General features: G+C 44.2%; 1 protein-coding gene across 3 annotated transcripts in view; it reads right to left on the reverse strand.

Moving 5' to 3' along the window:
• Positions 1-738: 738 nt before the first annotated feature.
• Positions 739-18,806, reverse strand: part of SLC67A2 (solute carrier family 67 member 2) — a 114,826-nt gene continuing 96,758 nt past the window's right edge. For 2 of the 3 annotated variants that reach the window (XM_085622599.1, XM_085622600.1), the window contains exon 6: positions 739-3,961. In XM_085622599.1, coding sequence (XP_085478725.1) covers positions 3,150-3,961 — 812 coding nt within the window. In that variant the 3' untranslated portion in view covers positions 739-3,149. The remainder of the gene's footprint in view (positions 3,962-18,806) is intronic. The other variant, XR_014967833.1, reaches the window with a different exon arrangement.

Consider the following 18,806-nt stretch of genomic DNA (forward strand, 5'->3'; position numbering starts at 1 on the left):
AACGATGTACAACGTCACTCCACTTCAGACAATTCCACCCTACTCTCCTACTCTATGCAATTCCACTCCACTCAACACACTGCCACTCCAATCAATACTTCTTCAATCCATACAATGCCACTCCACACCAGCCACACAATGCTACTTCATGCCGCATAATACTATTCCACTCCACCTAATGCCACTCCACACAACGCCACCACACTCAATTGCATTTATATAGGGCTTACTACCTCTGACAAGGCATTGAAGCAATTTGCTGCATCCCACTCCACTCCACTCAATGCCACTCCACTGCATACAATGGCACTCCACTCAACATCACTCTACTGCACCCCACACAATGCTACTTCACACTATTTCATTCCACTCCACAGATTGCCACTCCACTCCACTCATCACTCTACTCCACAGAATGTCACGCCACTCCCACAATGTCATGCCACTCCCCACAATGTCACGCCACTACCCGCAATGCCACCCACTCCACACCATTCCACTCTACCAAAGCCAATATATCGCACATAGGTGCGACTTATTGGTCTTTCCAATACTTGTTCCAATTTCTAATCCAAAAATGAAAGTATAGCAACCTCTTTCTTTCTCTGGCTACTGGGAACTTCCAAACGTAGCATTCACAGCCTTCATATTTACATTCTCACTAGCACAGACATTCTTTTCAAATATCTGCACACTAACTCTAGAAGACACCAATGTTGCAAAAACATATACAAAACAAATTGTTACAAACTTTATTGACAAACTTTCATTTTGCATTATCTACTTCAAATGCATATTCAAATATTGATATGAAAAAAAACATGCCCAAAACCCAAATGCTTCATTGTACCCATTAACAAGTCTTCTAAATGAGATATTCCTATTGCTTTTTTCAATGGTTGTTTTCCCAGTTAAAGAAGGTATTGTTAACGAATGGTCTCATTTGTGTAGGTTTCGAATGAATATATTAATTTTTGCATAAAATATGTCTTTGTGTGAGGCTCAGTAACTGGAGAGCAACAATAGACAGCCTAAAATACACAAAACACACATACAGGACAGTGAACAGATCTAAAATGTTTGGCTACCATCACTAGATCAGCTACATAGTGGCAAAAAGTTTCACTGAAACCATATCTTCAACTCTGTAAATAAATACATCTTTGACATGATACACCATAACATACTGTGCTGTTTGCTCCATCATTAACAAACTACCTTCAATAGCATACAGTCAATAAAGCTGAAACAGTCAAGTAAAATACAGCTATATAGCCCAGCACTGCAGGCTATTCAGGCCAGCAAATGCTGAATGTGAAACTAAATAACAAAAGAGCAGGGCATTAATGGCCGGTAGAGGCTGCTGTGGCAGGTTCCATGTCTATGAAGACATTATACCCTATGAAGGCAGAATGCTCCATTTTGAAAAAAAAGCCTACAGATGGACGCAGGCTATAAATTCATCAGTGGCTCTCTGGTTCTTTCCTCCTCTCTTCTTTCACAGCTGCCGCTGTCATTCTGGTCAGTTGCTGTTGGATCCTTGCATGTCACTGTGCGCTTCCTCAATAGTACTGTCCTCAATGGACGACTTGACACTTCAATATTCCATTAAATATAAAAAAACACCACCAACAGGAATACAGAATTTAAGTGTAAGGCGTAAGCAGTCACTACGTGGGGTTTCCAGAAAGGACATGCCGTAAATTGCCGTATTATTGCACATGTAACTTCATGAGCCTCTAATGTGGCTTCAAAAGTGGGCGGTCAGCAGTTTGTTCCAAGAGTACTGACTCTTTATGTAACCTTTGAAATCCTTATATATCAGCAATTTCAATACGTTCTTCAATAACCATACTATTTGTATAAAAATGTGTCTACAGCGCTCATTATCCATTTAGATATCTCTATACACAAATAATTCAATCGCAATTTAAATATGTGGTCTATATCAGAACATCTATAAAATTGCAGTTTACCATTATACATTTATTCATTTAGCAGCCTACAATATTTTCTTTAGTACTATCCAAAACAAATGCAAATTCCAGATTCAGGAAATTTTCTAGCAGTCACTCTTCATTAGAACATTTTACCCATGACTCAAGATCTGCCACCTTTAAAAAAAATACCTTGATCATCAATTTCATTTAAGGGTTCCTACATTTCCACTACAGTGCCCTGGGGCACAACGGGTGTTTACACCTGTTTTGCGCACCCCCATGACACTTTGATATCACAGAGGAGGTCACAGATGCATGTGCGTCCCCTTCTGTAACACCAATAGCGCTGGTGCATGTAAAGCGCCAGCGCTATTATCAGAGTGTGTTCCCGGGAGCCTGGCCCCATGCAAATGAGGGAACCTCTTTGCCTCTGTGCCCGCGTCATATTACAAATACAGGCGCAGAGGCAAATAAGCTGTCAGGAGGCGCACTAAAAAGTGGTGCACTGTCAGTGTGCCCCCTGATGGCAGCCCTCTGGAGGGGAAAATGGGGTCCCATGGATACTCCAGACATTCCCTTGCAGGAGGGTGCACTCACACTCTGCACCCACCTGGGATCTCCACTCTCCTAAAAAGTGCAATGGGTTGCCACCTGCACTGTGAAACAGACTGTGGCTTCTAAACAAGCACTCCATTTTCACATGAATGCGCAGCCTGAGGGCAGCGTGAGTTCGCGGCTGCCCTGGGGGTAGCGCATTCATCCCAATATATGGCACTTTCCATTGATTGTGCCCGGCGCAAACTAGTAAAATGTGCTGTATATATGATACAGCCCCTGGAACTATTGGTGCCAGGTACTTATGGAGCCAAAAAACTAGATTTCTCCTAACGCATCCGGAAGGATTTTTTTTTTTTTTTTTTACAAGGTGCACTTAAATATCTCTCAAATATTACCAAGCTTGATCTTCTTGCAGGTGAAAATCTTACATAAATATTTGCAGCATCTCTTAAAGTTTCACAGCAGTATGTTAGATTCCTTTTACTCAAGCATCTCAGCGTTTCATGTCTACAACACCATGAGGTATAAAAGTCTAACTGCAGCATCGGTACCAGAATAGGATCTAATGAAACCTACAAGAAAAAACAGATCTGGCTTACCTTGCTCCACTGTTTGCCCATCTGTAATGATATTTTAACTTATACGATAACCCTAATGTCTTTTTAATTTGGAGTCTGTATGAACACAATAGCGTCGTTGATTTATGAACATCATCATTACAGCACACAAAGCCAACAATGCACCGAGGACTGGAGGTCCACAAGGGCTCAATTCTTGAGCAATTCCAGAAAGAAGAGGGGCAAATATTCGTGCCACTGAAGTCACTGACTGCCCAACGCCTAAAAGCGTGCCACTGGCCTGATTTCCACCTAAAGTCAGCTCAAGGTCAATGATGCAGATCCTTCCAATCGTGGTTGAAAAATACAAAAAAGTAGAAGATACAACAACCAGCCAGATGGTGGAGGCAGCTGAATGCAGCAAAATTGAGGCAAAAGTTAGAATGCTTGAATGGAGCAACATTCGGTATGTGTTGTACATGTAGAGTCTTGTTATTGGTCCAATAATGAAACCGGCGAGGGCACCAAGTATGTTGCTGTAACTAAGGAGGTAGCCAGTGACCTTCGGTTTTATTCCAAATCTTTCTTCAATTCCAAGTACAAAATTGCTGTAATACAGCATTAATGCAATAGCCATTAGCAAACGTACCAAAAATATGTCCCATAACTCGGAGCATGCTAATGTCATCATCTTCTTCAAAACAGAAGCTACTTCAGTCCAGAGAGACTGAGGTGTTTTATAATGTTCTGATCCATTAGCTATTGACTTAGATTCTTGGTTCAACTGCATATTTTCTGGAATTTGCTCCACAAATGCGTTGGAGCTGACGAAATCTGCTCCGGTACTCAGACAGCCTTTATTGTTTAAACCAGGATTATCATTCCATGGTAGTATCCATACAAGACCTGAAACATAAAATGTACAAGTTACACTATGTATTGACTCTTCTCTTAGTTCTGTAGGCCTGTCCTCTCAATTCAAGTAACAAGCTCTCCAGCAGTGGGAAGAAACCTGAGCATTTTGAACAGTATTAAAAACAAGTTTGGGAAGCACAATCCATCGCCCATGCACTGACCAAAAACATGATTGGATTTACCGCAGATGGTCTTCTCTTCTATTTGTCTATATAGTGGTATTTACAGATAAGACAGTCAGTCAGTCAAGGGTGAGCTAAGGTTACTTTGGAAACAGGTGTACCCGAATTTCTCAATTTAAAACCTTAAAAATACCTGAAAAAATGTATGCTGAGATGACGTTAGGGTTATTGCTCGGCTGATGCGACAACTCAACGTTTGTGGCGAAGTTGCACTTGTACTTCAAACAGACCAAGAAAGGCCCTCCTGTTCATTACAAAACAATCCTGTCCATCAGTAATTGATGCTCCTATTCTATTTAGGCTGGGTAAGGCCAATACTATCTACCTAGGTTTGCTCATCTTAGCTGAAATAGCTTCAACGCATCCACGATGCAGCAGTAAAACTAATCTTTGGTCCTTGCAAATGTGATCAGTGGCGGTATCTCCATAGGAGCTGTGCAGAAAACTGGAAAAATAAAATGGTTATAAAAGGATTTTATTTTTCCAGCTTTCTGTCGAACGGAGAGGGCAGGGCGGGGAAAATGCATCATTGCTGCAGATTGGCAGCAATGAGGAGTGGCCCCTTCAGTAGGAGTTGTGCATCCCGGTTTGGCTGGCTACCTTGCTATGACCAAACCACAATGCGCAATTCAAACTCTTCAATCCAGCTGTCTTTGACAGCTGGGTTGGAGAGCAGGCACAAGCCTTCAGTGCCTTTCAGAGCAGCCTGCTCTAGCCAATCCAGAGATTCACTCATGTTGCTTTACAGCATGAGAGCAGCGTCTGGTAGTTGGCTGTGTGACGTCAACTTGTGCTTGGAGGAGTCTAGAGGCAGGGACTGGAGAGCATTCAGGACGTGCTGCATGTTAAGGCAAGTAACTTTTATTTTTTATTTTGTCTACGTTTATATAGATGTGTTTTAATGCAGTTCTTTAGTGTGTGTGTGTGTTTTAATCTATGTAGCGATGGTGCACCACCGTATTTTGTGTCAGCAATCGCCACTGAATTTGACCTGTAAGAAATTGGCTTATTATTTGTTAAGAACATGAGTCCTGCACAAGTAATACATCCACAATTGTCTTTTTACTGAGAACCAAGTATCCCATTGTAGCACTTGACAGGGTAGTGAGGCAGAGCAGTCCAAAGCCTACTCACGAGAGGTGGTGTGGACTAATAACCCCAGTCTGCTAGTATGCAACAACTCAATAGATCATTGTGTAGTCAGAGCTTTTTCTTTTATAAAGGAAAAACACTTTAATTACACACACTACTAAATTACTAAGCATTACATTACAAAAATGTAAATCTGGTAGATGGAAATACCTTTGGTGTCACCTTTGTATCACAATATGCCCCTAGTTGGCCCTAAACCACATAGCCACAATATTCCCCACCTATTCAGATGCAACACCTTAATATAAGGAGTTGTCGTTTTAAATAAGGCAGGTAGAATGTCATCATATCACTATAAGCAATCATCAAATCTCATATTTCAATAGTGCAACGCCATTAAAATCAATGGAAGCAATGCCATTAGTTAGAAGCATTCATTATAACGAGAAACATTGTCAATATTGTCATAATCAAAGCAATCAAAACACCTGCTTCTGAGTATTTCTTTTACTAGAATTAGACTGTTACTGCAGTGAAGGAGCTAACCACAAGGAGTTTCTACACTCCAGAGCCCAAGAGCAAAAGCTACAGCTCTGTGAGGGCTTAAAATCAATGAAAATTCAGTGATCTCATAATTTTAAAGCTCAAGGAGACTTAGACTGACATTAATTAAAAATTATCTGCTGCACCTCCTGCAGCCTCCAAAGCACTCCAAGCGCAGTGGTGTTTCTGCTCTGGCCTGTGGGCAAGAGCCGTGCCATGTTCCCACATTGCAGCCAGCACAGGCAAGAAGTTGAAAGGCTGGAGTGAGCCACCACCCTCTACACAGGGACAGGGGTCTTGTAGCGTGCCGGGCCTGGTGTTCCTGGGGTTCCCAAGACCAACTTCTGTTGTGCCAGCCAGTGGTTAGATAGGGGCTCCACGGCCAAAGTAATTAGGGGAAGAGGTCCCCAAACATGCCTCCTCCACCAGAGAAGGAGGAAATTAAATTTAGAGGTGTGAGAAATTGGGTTTCGGTTTGGCAGAGGTATGCAAACTGTCCAAGCAGGAACCACAATCCCAGTCAAGGTAAATTACAACACACCCTAAATTATCCTGTGCTCTCCCTCTGGTAGCTTGGCACAGAGCAGTCAGGCTTATCTTAAAAGGTAATGTGTAACGTATTTGTGCAACACTTCAAACAGTAACAAAGTGAAAACACACAAAAAAACCTCCACACAAGGTTAGGAAAATAGATCATGATTTTATGAACAGGACAAGTCCAAAATGACAAAAATCGAGATATGAATTTTTAAAGAATAAATGTAAAATAGCGCTTAGAAGCAATAAGCACTTAAATGGGATATCTGGTGGCGCTGGACCGGGGCAAAGTCAAAATTTCAAGCCAACCTTGATGGAGCACAGGCCATATAGAGACCTGGGCATGCTGAAACAATCAAAGTACCTTGATCCCGGATGCGTCATCATTGATGCAAGGTGCAGCCAAAGTGATGCGTCCATGATGAGCCACGCAGTGGACGAGATGCATCATTTTTCTTCACGCAACTGCGACGATGTGTCGGTTCCGAGTGCGAGGCGCTGGTTACGAATGCAATGTGCGGCTGCTGCTCCCATAGCAGATGATGTGTCGATTTGCTGGTTGCACCAGGCATGCATCATGCAACAACGAGGATGCACTGGTTCTGACTCACTCAAAGGCAAGGAGGCACCTGTTCTGATGAGGATGCCTGAGTTCTGATTGAAGCAGCACTTTATACCTACTTCCAAGGGCCCAGGACTTGGTTGGCACAACTTGGATGAGCAAGACTTGCAGCAAAAAAAGCCCAGGTCCAGTAGCAGGATGGGTTGAAGTATTTGATGTCCCTAAGATTTAGAACAGGAGGCAAGCCAGTAAGCCCTTGGAGTCACACTGGGTTGAAGTGATGCAGGTCCAGTCCTTCTCATTTAGGCAGGAGAACAGCAGGGCAGCTCACCAAGGCAAGAACCCAGCAAAGCAGCAGTCCAGCAGTCCTTCAGAAGCACATCAGTCTTCCAACCTGGCAGAGTCTTCACAGATCCAGACGTTGTACTGAAGTCATGTTGTCACAGGTCCAGTACTTCTACCCAGTCGTGCCTTTGAAGTTGGGGAGACTTAATAAAACATCTTTGAAGAGCACAGGGGTCCTCACTTCCTGCCCTGGCTCTAGACTCACTCCAGAAGGGTATGTTGCCCTTTGTGTGTGGACAGGACACAGCTTATTCAGGTATAAGTTTGAGGTTGTGCCCAGGTTCACCTGCCCATCACCCAGGATGGCCCATCAAGACACACCTATGCTTCCTGTGTGTGTGTCACTGTCTAGAGGGAATACACAAAACCCAGCTGTCACCCAGCCCAGACTGAACAGAGATGGCTAAAGTAAGTAAATGACAACTTTCTAAAAGTAGCATTTGCTAAACTGTAACTTAAAATCCAGCTTCACCATCAGTTGTGATTTTAACTTGTGAGCCCAGAGACACTAAACTTGAAAAGTTCATATTGTCACGATTGGGAATTACACTTAAAAGATGTAATAAGTAAATGCCAATGTTATCCAATGGGAGAGATAGGGCTTGCAGTAGTGAAAAACTAATTTTGGAGTTTTTTCACTACTAGGGCATTTAAACCGTAAAAGTACATGTCCTGCCTTTTAAATACATTGCACCCTGCCCTCTCAGTTACCCAGTGACTTAAATGTATACTTTGAGAAGTTGGCCTTGTATATGCTGTCCACTAATTATAGTGGGCTCCCTGTACCAGTCCAAACAACCCCTTATTGGCTATAGGTTAAAGACAACCTTTATTGAAAGCTATCCTAGTGGTAGCTATGAAGAGCAGCCTTCAGACTAAGAATTGAAGGAATGAAAAGCAGCTTGTTTTACCAGTCTATAATCTCTTGAGTAGCTAAATGAAAGACAACCACACCAGGTATATATATAAAATATATGTATTTATTTCTAAACACACCCTCCTAGTCTCTTTATGAGACTAGAGATCAAAACACATAAGTTACACTTCAAATAGAACAGTAAAGTAGCACAAATACACGTCAGGCCCTAGGGGCGAGCCAAACCATATACTAAAATAGTGGTATAAGAACCACGACTTAACTAGAAACAAGGCCTAGAGCCTGTAGAATCGCTGGGACCGCAAGGAACCACCCAAGGTAGTAACACAGGGGACCCACGGGGGCCGTGTGCAGTGTGAAAACACAGCCGCGAGCTACTGTTAGCTTCTATGGGAAAAGTCGCTGTTAGATTTTTAAAGATCAGAGACACTTAGAAACGAGTCAGGACCAAACCCTTTGGGACTTAGAAAGTTCTAGGGTCAACACCCACAGGAGCACCGGAGTACTTGTGTTACCACACCCAGGGAAGCCGGGTGCATAGGTGTCAATTGGTGTTGGGTTGCGTCATCGATTTCAATTGGGGCTGGCAAAGAAGTGCTGCTGCCGGGAAGATGCGAAGTGTCCGAAGAGATCCAAGCCTGGATCGAAGTCGAGAAGAACCTGAAAGCAGAGGGGACAGAGTCTGGGTCACTTGCCAGAGACCAGGAAGGTGATAGGCGGATGCCCACTGATGTCGGGTGATTTCCAATGAAGCTTGACTCTTCGGCCACGAGGACCAGGACGCTTCGAGGACAACCAGGAGCTGGATTCAAGCTGTCCTGCGAAGGATGGGGAGTGCTGCAGCATCGGTGTCCGGATTGGACACAACAAGCCTTGGCAATAGCAACCCACGTCAAAAGGAGAAAGATGCTTCGGTGCAGACCAGCAAGGTCTGAGGGACTCACCACTTGGTTGGGAGCCAGGGAACGTCTGGAGCAACCAGCCAAGCCCAAAGAAATTCAAAGTTAACCCCTCAGGGACCCACCAGTCAACGGACCAGGGATCGCGAAGGGACCTCGAGAGGAAACACAAAATGGCGGTTCACGGGTCACTCGGGGTGACTAGGCCGACAATCTTCGGTGGATTCTCTGCTCGAGGTGGGTACTACAAGTAACCCCAGGAACGACTTCAAGAAACGTCGAGAAGTCAATGCACTTGCAAAAGTGCACGGTGACAAGGTGTTCTGGTTCCATGCTACTCACAAGGGCTGTGGGTCTCAGCTTTGCTGGGAACTCGGGTTGGCCTCTGAGATGTCTGGAAATCCTCTTCCTGGGCTGCAAATACTTCTGACTACGGCTGGAGCTTCGGAGATGAAGACCGGCAAAATGCTTTGTTGGTGCCTGCCAAGCAGTGGAGTCACTCCTTGACCCAAGGGAGATTTCTTCAGTCCTCTAGTCGTTAGTAGAGCGTCGAAGTTCCAGGATTCAGCTTCAGAGTTTCATCCAGGGATATCTAAAATTCTGGTTACAGAGGTTCCTTACTTATACCTAAGGAAGGGGTTGGACTAGCTCCGGGGACCCACCTATGGAAGGGTTTGGAAAGAGGGGTGGCTACAGCCATTTCCTTTGTCCAGTTTCGCGCCAGAGCAGGGGCTGGAAGCCCCTGAACCGGTTTGAGCTGGACTATGCACAGGGACACCAAATGTGTCCCTAGTGCAGGACTTCAAAGCACTCTGAGAGTGCTCCCACCCAGTCCCAAAACACATCATCCTGTCTGGGAGGTGGTTACACCTCCCTGTGACAGGAAACCTATGGTCCAGGCCTCCCCTGCCGGAGTTTTGGTCAGCAGCAGGAGGCCAGACCCGTGTCTGTGGCTGCAGCATCCATTTTGTGTTTTCAGGTCTCTATTAGATTTCTACCGGGTATACCAGTACTGCCATGTCTCTCCCTCTAGAAGGGTGGGATCATATCCTCACATCAAGAACTGATGTGGGGGTATGATTCCAAGGTGTTTGACACCAAACACAACATGTTTCCATGCAGCCAGTCCAAAGTTAGCATTAACCATTTAAGATATAATGCACTTAAGAGTATATGGTCAGGCTGCACCACTGACAACCCCGGAGAAGAGATTCCGAAGGCTGCAAATGGGCTCAGCTCATGCCTGGGCACCCTCTCACATATAACCAAGCACTCTGCCTTCAGGATTGTTAAGTCCTGCCATAGTAGTGACTGATACGTTTGTATGTGCAGTGATAGGTGAGGTATAGTGAACCTATACCTCAGTAAGGGGTGCATGCACCACCTTACCCAGGCTGCAGTAGCAGACCTGTGGTGTCATTTTGGGTGGCTTTCCAGGGGTGGTATAATACATGCTTCAGCCCCTGGTAGGCCTCAGGGGTATCTATGCCCTGGGTACATAGTATACCATATACTAGGGACTCACAAGAGTACCTCAGGATCCAATCTGCGGTGTACCTAAAGTACATGCAATCAATTTAGAGAGGAAGCAGCTAGGCAGGGGCCCTGAATAGCAGGGTCCCAACCAGACTAAAGTCGAAAAACAGTGAAACACCAGCAAAAAGTGGGGGTAAACTTGTGAAGCAGATCCTACTCTCCTACACAACCCCCCCCCCCTCAAATGCAGGGACATTAAACTAACCTTTACCAGTTGAGTCTTCATGTTCTAAGTGGAAATATCTGGAGAGTCCATCTGCATTGGCATGGTTACTCCCAGGTCTATGTTCCACTGTTTAGTCCATCCCCTGTAGGGAAATGGAGCACCTGAGAAGTTTGTGGTTTTCACCCTTCATCTGTATTAGCCATAAGAGGGGCTTATGGTCTGTCTGAACAATGAAGTGAGTATCAAACAAGTATGGCCTCAACATCTTCAGAGCCCAAACCACAGCAAAGGCCTCTCTCTCAATGGCTGACCAACGTTTCTCTCTGGGGGTCAACCTTCTGCTTATGAAAGCTAGTGGTTGATCCTGACCTTCATCATTCAACTGTGACAGTACAGCCCCTACCCACAACTCAGATGCATCTATTTGGACAATGAACTTTTTGGAGTAGTCAGGACTTTGCAGAATGGGAGCATTGCACATGGCCTGCTTCAGGTCATCAAATGCCTTTTGACAGCTAACTGTCCACTGAACCTTTTTGGGCATTTTCTTAGAGGTTAAGTCATTCAGGGGTGTCACTATTGATCCATACCCCTTGACAAATCTTCTGTAATACCCAGTCAGGTCTAAGAAGGCTCTCACCTGAGTCTGGGTAGTTGGAGCAACCCAGTTCATTATGGTCTGGTTTTTGCTCTGCAATGATTGAACTTGGCATCCACCTACAAGGTGGCCCAGGTACATAACCTGACTCTGCCCTATCTGGCACTTAGTAGCCTTGATAGTTAGGCCTGCTTTTTGCAGGGCCTCCAAAACATTGCTCAGGTGGACCAGGTGATCTTCCCAGGTGGAGCTAAAGACAGCAACATCATCTATATATGCTGCACTATAGTCTTCTAGGCCTGTAAGGACTTGATTCACCAAGCTTTGGAAAGTGGCAGGTGCATTATTCAAACCAAAGGGCATTACCACAAATTGATAGTGCCCACTAGGGGAAGAAAATGCTGTCTTTGGCTTTGCATCATCAGCTAGTCTGATCTGCCAGTAGCCAGCTGTCAAGTCAAATGTGCTTAGAAACTTGGCTGAGGGCAAAGTATCTATTAGCTTGTGGTAAATATTTCATTACCGGTACTATTTTTTATGCGGTAAAATCTAGTAAGAATAACTCAGTAAAATATAAGAGGCAGAATCCGTGGTATTAGAGGTTCTAAAAGGCTTTATTCCTTTACAAAGGAAATACAAATCGAATTGCAGGCTTCAAATTCCATCACCACGAAAGTTCAGGAAGGAAGGCAATACATTATTGACAGGTAATCACTTTTATAAGAAATGCATTATAGTGAAACAGATGCAGGAGGCGTAACAGTTGATAAGAGAGATAAAATATGCATACGTAACCAAAAAGGCGGACATATAGGCGTAACTTAGAAAACGTCATTATACATGATGTCACAAGTGGGTGGATCCATAAGAGAATCCTGCAATGTCAGCAGAAATATTTGGCAGAGATGCGAGCGCAGCCGCATGACGTGTGATTGACGTGCAACTAGAGGGTGGAGGGGACTTGACATTTAGCTCTACATGTGGAGACAGAAGTCTGAGGGGTCATGTCAACCTAATCCCAAATCATATCTAATATCTTATGTTTAAAGAACTGTATTATCCAAAAGGAAAGGTCTCTCGGACGGAATCTATTCTATACTGACCGTTAGTGCGTGTACGAGCGTCTAAGTGTCTACATGAGATGCGAGGGGGCAGGAATCTTCCATGGTAACAGGGGCTATGAATTACTTGCACGAGGACAGTGAGGCCTGGCCCCTTGCACGGTAGCTGGAGGAATGTTTACCTAAACTACTAGACAGGAATGCGTCAGATGAGGAGCGGAGCAGATAATCTTGAAGGTGAAATACAGTTTTTGGCAGGCAACAGGCTGGATCAGGCACCGTTAGCCGCGCAGGGAGTAGGACAAAGTTCATGGATACAGATGCAGGCTCGGGCTGGAGCTTCCAGAGGCAGAAAGCAGGAAAGGCTTGATGGCAGAATTCAGGGCCTACTCGCCTGAATCTGTAAAATGTGGAAAGTGAACCACATAAAGTCGGTGGCCTTCCATACTTAGGAATAGAATATCTGACCCATTCATGGTGGATCTGAAAGAGGACATGTTGACGGTGGACGCACATGTATTTGCGTCTTCAAAACTGGAACTGGAGGGAACATACATGTACTTATAGCATGCACATGGAGCCGTTGGGGTCTACGATAGGGGACATAACTGATCACAAAATTCATATTTCCTCATTCCCTCCTTGTCCCCTACGGACCCTCAGGAGATATCGATCTTCATCAATCCATTGATCTGTTCATATAGCATCATTTGTTCTTCTTTCTTCTTCCGGGATTTTGAACGAAAACTTGGAGGTGGGATGCACGATGTGGCACACAGGCCACAAATCGCTGGCCCACATTGTAGACATAAGCAGCAACTGAATAGTATGAGAAAGCCAATACCTAGGAAGGATAGGATCCTCCATCCCCAGGTGGACAACACGCTCCAGAACCACCCGGACCAAGTCCAGGTGCCTGGACTCTGGTGTATCTGGTTTATAATCTTATGAAGGCGGGTTATGGCTTTATATACGGACGGTGAATTTTCTGGTATGAAAATGCAGCAACTTGATCCGATGACCCTACAAGCTCCGCCCCTATCGGCCAGGATGACGTCAAGGACAAGACGATTTTGAAGCACAACAATCCGCATAGCAGACTGCTCTTCTGTTAAATTGCCTAAGGCGGAAGTAGTCTCGTTTACTACTGCTTCAAGGGTTCTAGTTAATCTACGTATCAGTTTACTTTTAGTGACTGTTCCTATAGAAGGAAAGAAACCTTTATTGAAATCTGTGTATTGCTCCCATGCCGTTTCAGTGTAATCGACAATCGGGAGATCTCTCTGCTGTCTATTGTGTACTAAATGGGTATTTCTGTGATAATCAGGAGGAGCTAGGAAAACAGGTGGCAGAAGGAATGCTATGTAACAGGTACCATCCCAATCTAGAGGTAGACGTATATATGCGGTCTGGCCACATATGAAGTAGGAATGACGGGAAGCTCTAAATGTAGACTTGCCTTGATCACTGAATTTTATTACAGTGGTGCATTTACTATGGCCCATGTGTATGGAACCATTCTTTCTTACACATAATTCCCCTTTAACTGGGAATACTGACATAGCGGGCAAGATTGGTGTGGCTTCGGATTCAACATTCAGGATCATGAGGTTAAGTGTAAAATTACCTAATCCATATACTTCATTTTCTAGATCAGTTCCTGTTCTTTTGGGAAGTCCCTCCTTGTTAGGATAGCAGACTTTAAGCAAAACTAGGTTCAGGTTTCCCCATACCCAGTTGTCTTGATAAACTGCGGAATTTGAATCTAGGGAATTAATCAAACTAAACCATGCTCCACAGGAGCCATTGTGTGTGAACGGATATGGAAAGAGGGGCAAAACTCCCTTATAGTTCTGATAGGGAGGGAGTCGGCCACAGATCCAACAATTTGTAGCATTGCTGGTCTGATGGGAATGATGTAACATACTAATGAATGTGTTGTTGCGCAGCGCAAATCTATAAGACAACTCATGCGGAGGTAATTCGCTAAAAGAATGTTCAGCAGTAACATTGTAAGCACGTTTAGAAATAGGGTAATACATACGAAGTAATATACTAGTTATAATGATCAGAAAACTTAGAAAAAACAAAATTAATAGTGTTACTGTGCAGTGACTACGAAATGATTTACAATACGCATGCTTTTTAAGCTGCATCTGTTGATTTCTTTCTCTATTCCGGTCTAGAGGATACATGTCAGAGACAAATTCAACCGATTCACCTTGGAGAGGACTTAAACAATCAAATTGTCTGACTTGCTAGACCTTAATTTCAGTTTATAAAGTTCCGTTTTCGTGGGTTCAACCAAGGGGAGCTTTGAGTCTGTCTGTGAGGAAATGCAGGGCTGAATGTTCACACTGGACGGTAGTCCATAAAATTTCTTGATATGACTCGAGTGCAACCACCCTTTACGTCCCTCGATCTTCACGGCTGTCCTTGTTGCTAGTAGAACAAGTTTTGGCGATTTCCACCTAGGCTCCAGTTGGGTCTTCCGGTCGAAATTCCGTACCAGAACCAGATCACCTGGAACCACGTCATGGGGCTTCACCTCAGTGTTATCGGGAAAAGCTGCAGCTACCTGTGAACGACAAGATTGTAGTGCAGACATCAAGGAAGCCAGGTAATCTGTCAGCATATTACAGTCAACATCAGTGATTTTGCGAGGTATAGGCGTCCCCCACATATTTGGTGGTCTACCGAAGATCACCTCGTACGGGGATAGCCCTGTTCGAGAATGTGCTACCATTCTCATGTAAAAGAGTGCAACTGGTAAGGCTACTATCCAATCGACACCTTTTTCTCTACATATTTTGGACAATCTAATTTTCAGAGTTTGATTATGGCGTTCCACGAGACCTGCTGCCTCGGGATGTCGGACACAGTGGAATTTCCATTGGTAGCCTAACAAAAGGGAAACATGTTTCATTAGTTCGGATGAGAATGGCTGGCCGTTATCTGAGTAGACAACACGTGGCAAACCATACCGTGGGAAGAATTCTCGAACTAACTGTTTGGCAGTAGTCGGGGCAGTGTAATCTGAAACCGGGTAGGCTTCTGTCCAACGGGAAAGAGCACAGACAACTACGAGGACATATTTGAATCCTCGACATCGTTCCATCTGAATATAATCCATCTGGAGGACTTCAAAAGCATGATCGGGAGGTTGAAATCCACCCTGCTCTACGGGGATGCTTTTACCTGGATTAAACTGACAACATATCATACAGGTACGTACTTTCTGTTTGGCCGCTGCTCGCAAGTGTTTGTTGAACCAAATGTGTTGAATACTGTCTAGCATAGCTTTTTCTCCTAGGTGCGCTGGACTATGTATTGTGTTAATGATGACTTGAACCATGGAATCGGGAAGAAACCATATAGATTTTTCCTTCGTCATCCATCCTTGATCCGTTTGGATCCCTCCTAATTCAGTCCATTTCTTTATTTCTTCTGGTGTAGCATGTGTCTGTATGTCAATTATATCAAGGGCGGGATCCTTAACTGTCATGCAATGTGTTGGTGTCGGAACTATTGTGTTTGTCGCTTCAGTTATATGAGTCTGGTTCTGAGCAGTCTGTTTAGCTGTTCTGTCAGCTAGGTCGTTACCCTGAGAAATGATATCGGTAACTTTTGTATGGGCTTTGCATTTCATAATTGATATTGCAGTAGGTAGATGAATCGCGTCTAATAGGGCTTGAATGAGGGGTCCGTGTTGGATGTGGGCACCGTGAGAAGTTAGATAACCTCTCTCTCGCCACAGCACGCCGAAGTCATGGACGACTCCGAATGCATAACGTGAATCTGTGTATATGTTGACTTTCTTATTTTTAGCTTGAATACAGGCTTGTGTCAGAGCGATGAGCTCTGCTGCTTGGGCTGACAAAGTGTTAATACAATTTGTTTCAATGACTTCAGTGTCTGTTGTGACTGCGTAAGCGGCCACTAACTCTCCCGTACTTGTTCTCATACATGAACCATCTACATACAATGTCAGGTCCGAATCTGATAAAGGGATATCTGTCAAGTCTTGTCTGGGTTTCGTCGTGATAGTAATGACTTCTATACAATCATGTGCTAATGGATCTGTTCCGTTTACTGGCAACAGTGTGGCAGGATTTAACGTATTACAACGTCTGATTTCTATGTGTGGTTGAAACAATGTTAATTCGTAACCGGTGAGTCTCGCTATAGTCAAGTGTTGTGTTTGTGTGCGGTTCAAGAGAACCTCTACTGCGTGTGGTACTTGTACTGTCAATTGATGTCCTAACACTATGGCATCGCTTTGTCTGATTGCTAAAGCTGTTGCTGCCACTGATTTCAGGCACGCAGGAAGAGCCTGAGCTACTGTATCTAATGTACTAGGGAAATAAGCACATGGTTTGTGTGATCCGGCTTGTTCCTGAGTGAGTACTGACAAGGCAGTACCTTCGCGTTCTGTAACAAATAGTGTAAACTGTTTATTGTAACATGGTGTTGCTAAAACAGGTGCTTGGCATAAAGCTTTCTTTAAGCTTTCAAAGGCATATGTGTGTTCTTGAGTCCAAGGGAGGACAGTCGATGTGGCTGCCTCCTGTGTTGTCAACTGGATGAGTGGTTTTGCTAGAAATGCATATTGAGGGATCCACTGCCTACAGTATGAGGTGAGGCCTATAAAAGCCCGCACCCCCTTTTGTGTCTTGGGTGGTGGCATGTTAGCAATTAACTGGATGCGGTCGGGTGTAAGCTGTCTTCCCTCCTTGGACAGCGAGTGCCCAAGGTAAACAACTTGCTGGACACAGAATTGCAGCTTAGAAGGGGACACCTTGTGCCCTTTGTCGGCCAGAAATTTCAAAACCGTCAGTGACGCTGTTTCACATTCAGGTTCGCTTCGGGCGGTGATCAGCAGATCATCGACATATTGAAGCAAGGCAGTGTTGACTGGCATGTGGATACTGTCAAGTTCTCGTTTTAGTGCTTGGCTATAGATGCTGGGACTTTCTGTAAATCCTTGAGGTGCGCGTGTGAATTTAAAACTTCGTCCATTTAAACTGAATCCGAACAGATATTGACTTTCCGGATCTATTGGGACGCTAAAGAAAGCATTCTTGAGATCAATTACAGTGAAGAACGTTGCTTCTGAGTCAATAGCTGTTAGTAATGAAGAGATATCTGGGACTACAGGATATTGTGGTACAATACATTTATTTAATTCGCGCAGATCAATAACTAATCGATATACTGGTGGTGCTTTTGGATCCGTTCTTTTAAGAATCGGAATTATCGGGGAATTGCATACATTGGAGTCGGTTTCTACAACCACTCCTTGTGCAATGAGTTCGTCAATGATTTGCAGTAAGGCCGCAACAGCATCTGGTGGTAACTTGTATTGTCGCATTCGTGGTAGTACTACTCCTGTTTTTAGTGTGACTCGATATGGTGTAATGTTCATGCAACCAACATCAGTGGGGCCTTGTGCCCATAAATGCGTAGGTAAACTCTGCAGCCGGTGATCCATGTCTCTGGACACGTAGTGACCTTTAAAGTCACGTAAAAATAGTCGTACTCCTTCCGGAGAACAACATATTATAGCTCCTAGAGCTTTCAATGTTTTTATACCTAACAAGTTTTCTGGGCATGATTTAGTAAGCAATAAATCTGTAGTACGTGTCAATGGACCAACCGTAAGTGGAAGGGGTTGCGTAACTTCATTAATGATAGGCTTTCCTGAGAATCCAAGGGAAATATTCTGTGAGCCTGAGAGGGGTGCCCCTGGAACTTCACTGCGTCGTATAGTTGTTCTGCTTGCCCCTGTATCAAGTAAAAACTTTCTGTCTTCCCCTAATAGTTCACTATGTACATAAGGTCCCTCTTGATCTACAGGAACCTCAATAAGGGGTAAGCCAACTTCCCTCTCTAGGCTATTTCATGTGTATCGCTGATAATCGGGATAATCTGCTTGTGCATACTGATACATCTGTTGCGTTGTCGCTTGTGTGGCAGCAATAGGCTGCGCTTGTGGTGGTGCTATGGTCTGTTGTGGAGCTGCCTGTTGCGGAGCTGACCTATGTTGTGCATGCTGAGGAATTTGTTGTCGATTCTGATCCTGTCTAGGTGGACGTGGTCTTTCCTGAGTCCTACCCGTGGCGATATTGTGTTTCAGAACTGGACAATCGTGTATATAAGGACCTTGTTGTTTACAATAGTTACATGTCCCTTTAACTGGACCTGTTGAATCACCCTTTTGATGACGATCAGCGGGAACTGACTGAGCAACAAGCATTTTCATTTTTGTATCTTTCATACGTCTTTGTTCGTGTTCTTGTTCTTCTCTAATTCTATTGTGGTGATATTGTAACATCTGTAACATCTGTGACGGGGTGTTACCTTGCCAGGTACTCTCAAATTTCAATACTCTATTCTTAACTTGCGGCAGGGAATTTTCAACTAATTTTGTCACAAACA

The sequence above is a fragment of the Triturus cristatus genome, chromosome 8, assembly GCF_964204655.1.
Source record: "Triturus cristatus chromosome 8, aTriCri1.1, whole genome shotgun sequence".
NCBI classification, from domain to species: Eukaryota; Metazoa; Chordata; class Amphibia; order Caudata; family Salamandridae; genus Triturus; species Triturus cristatus.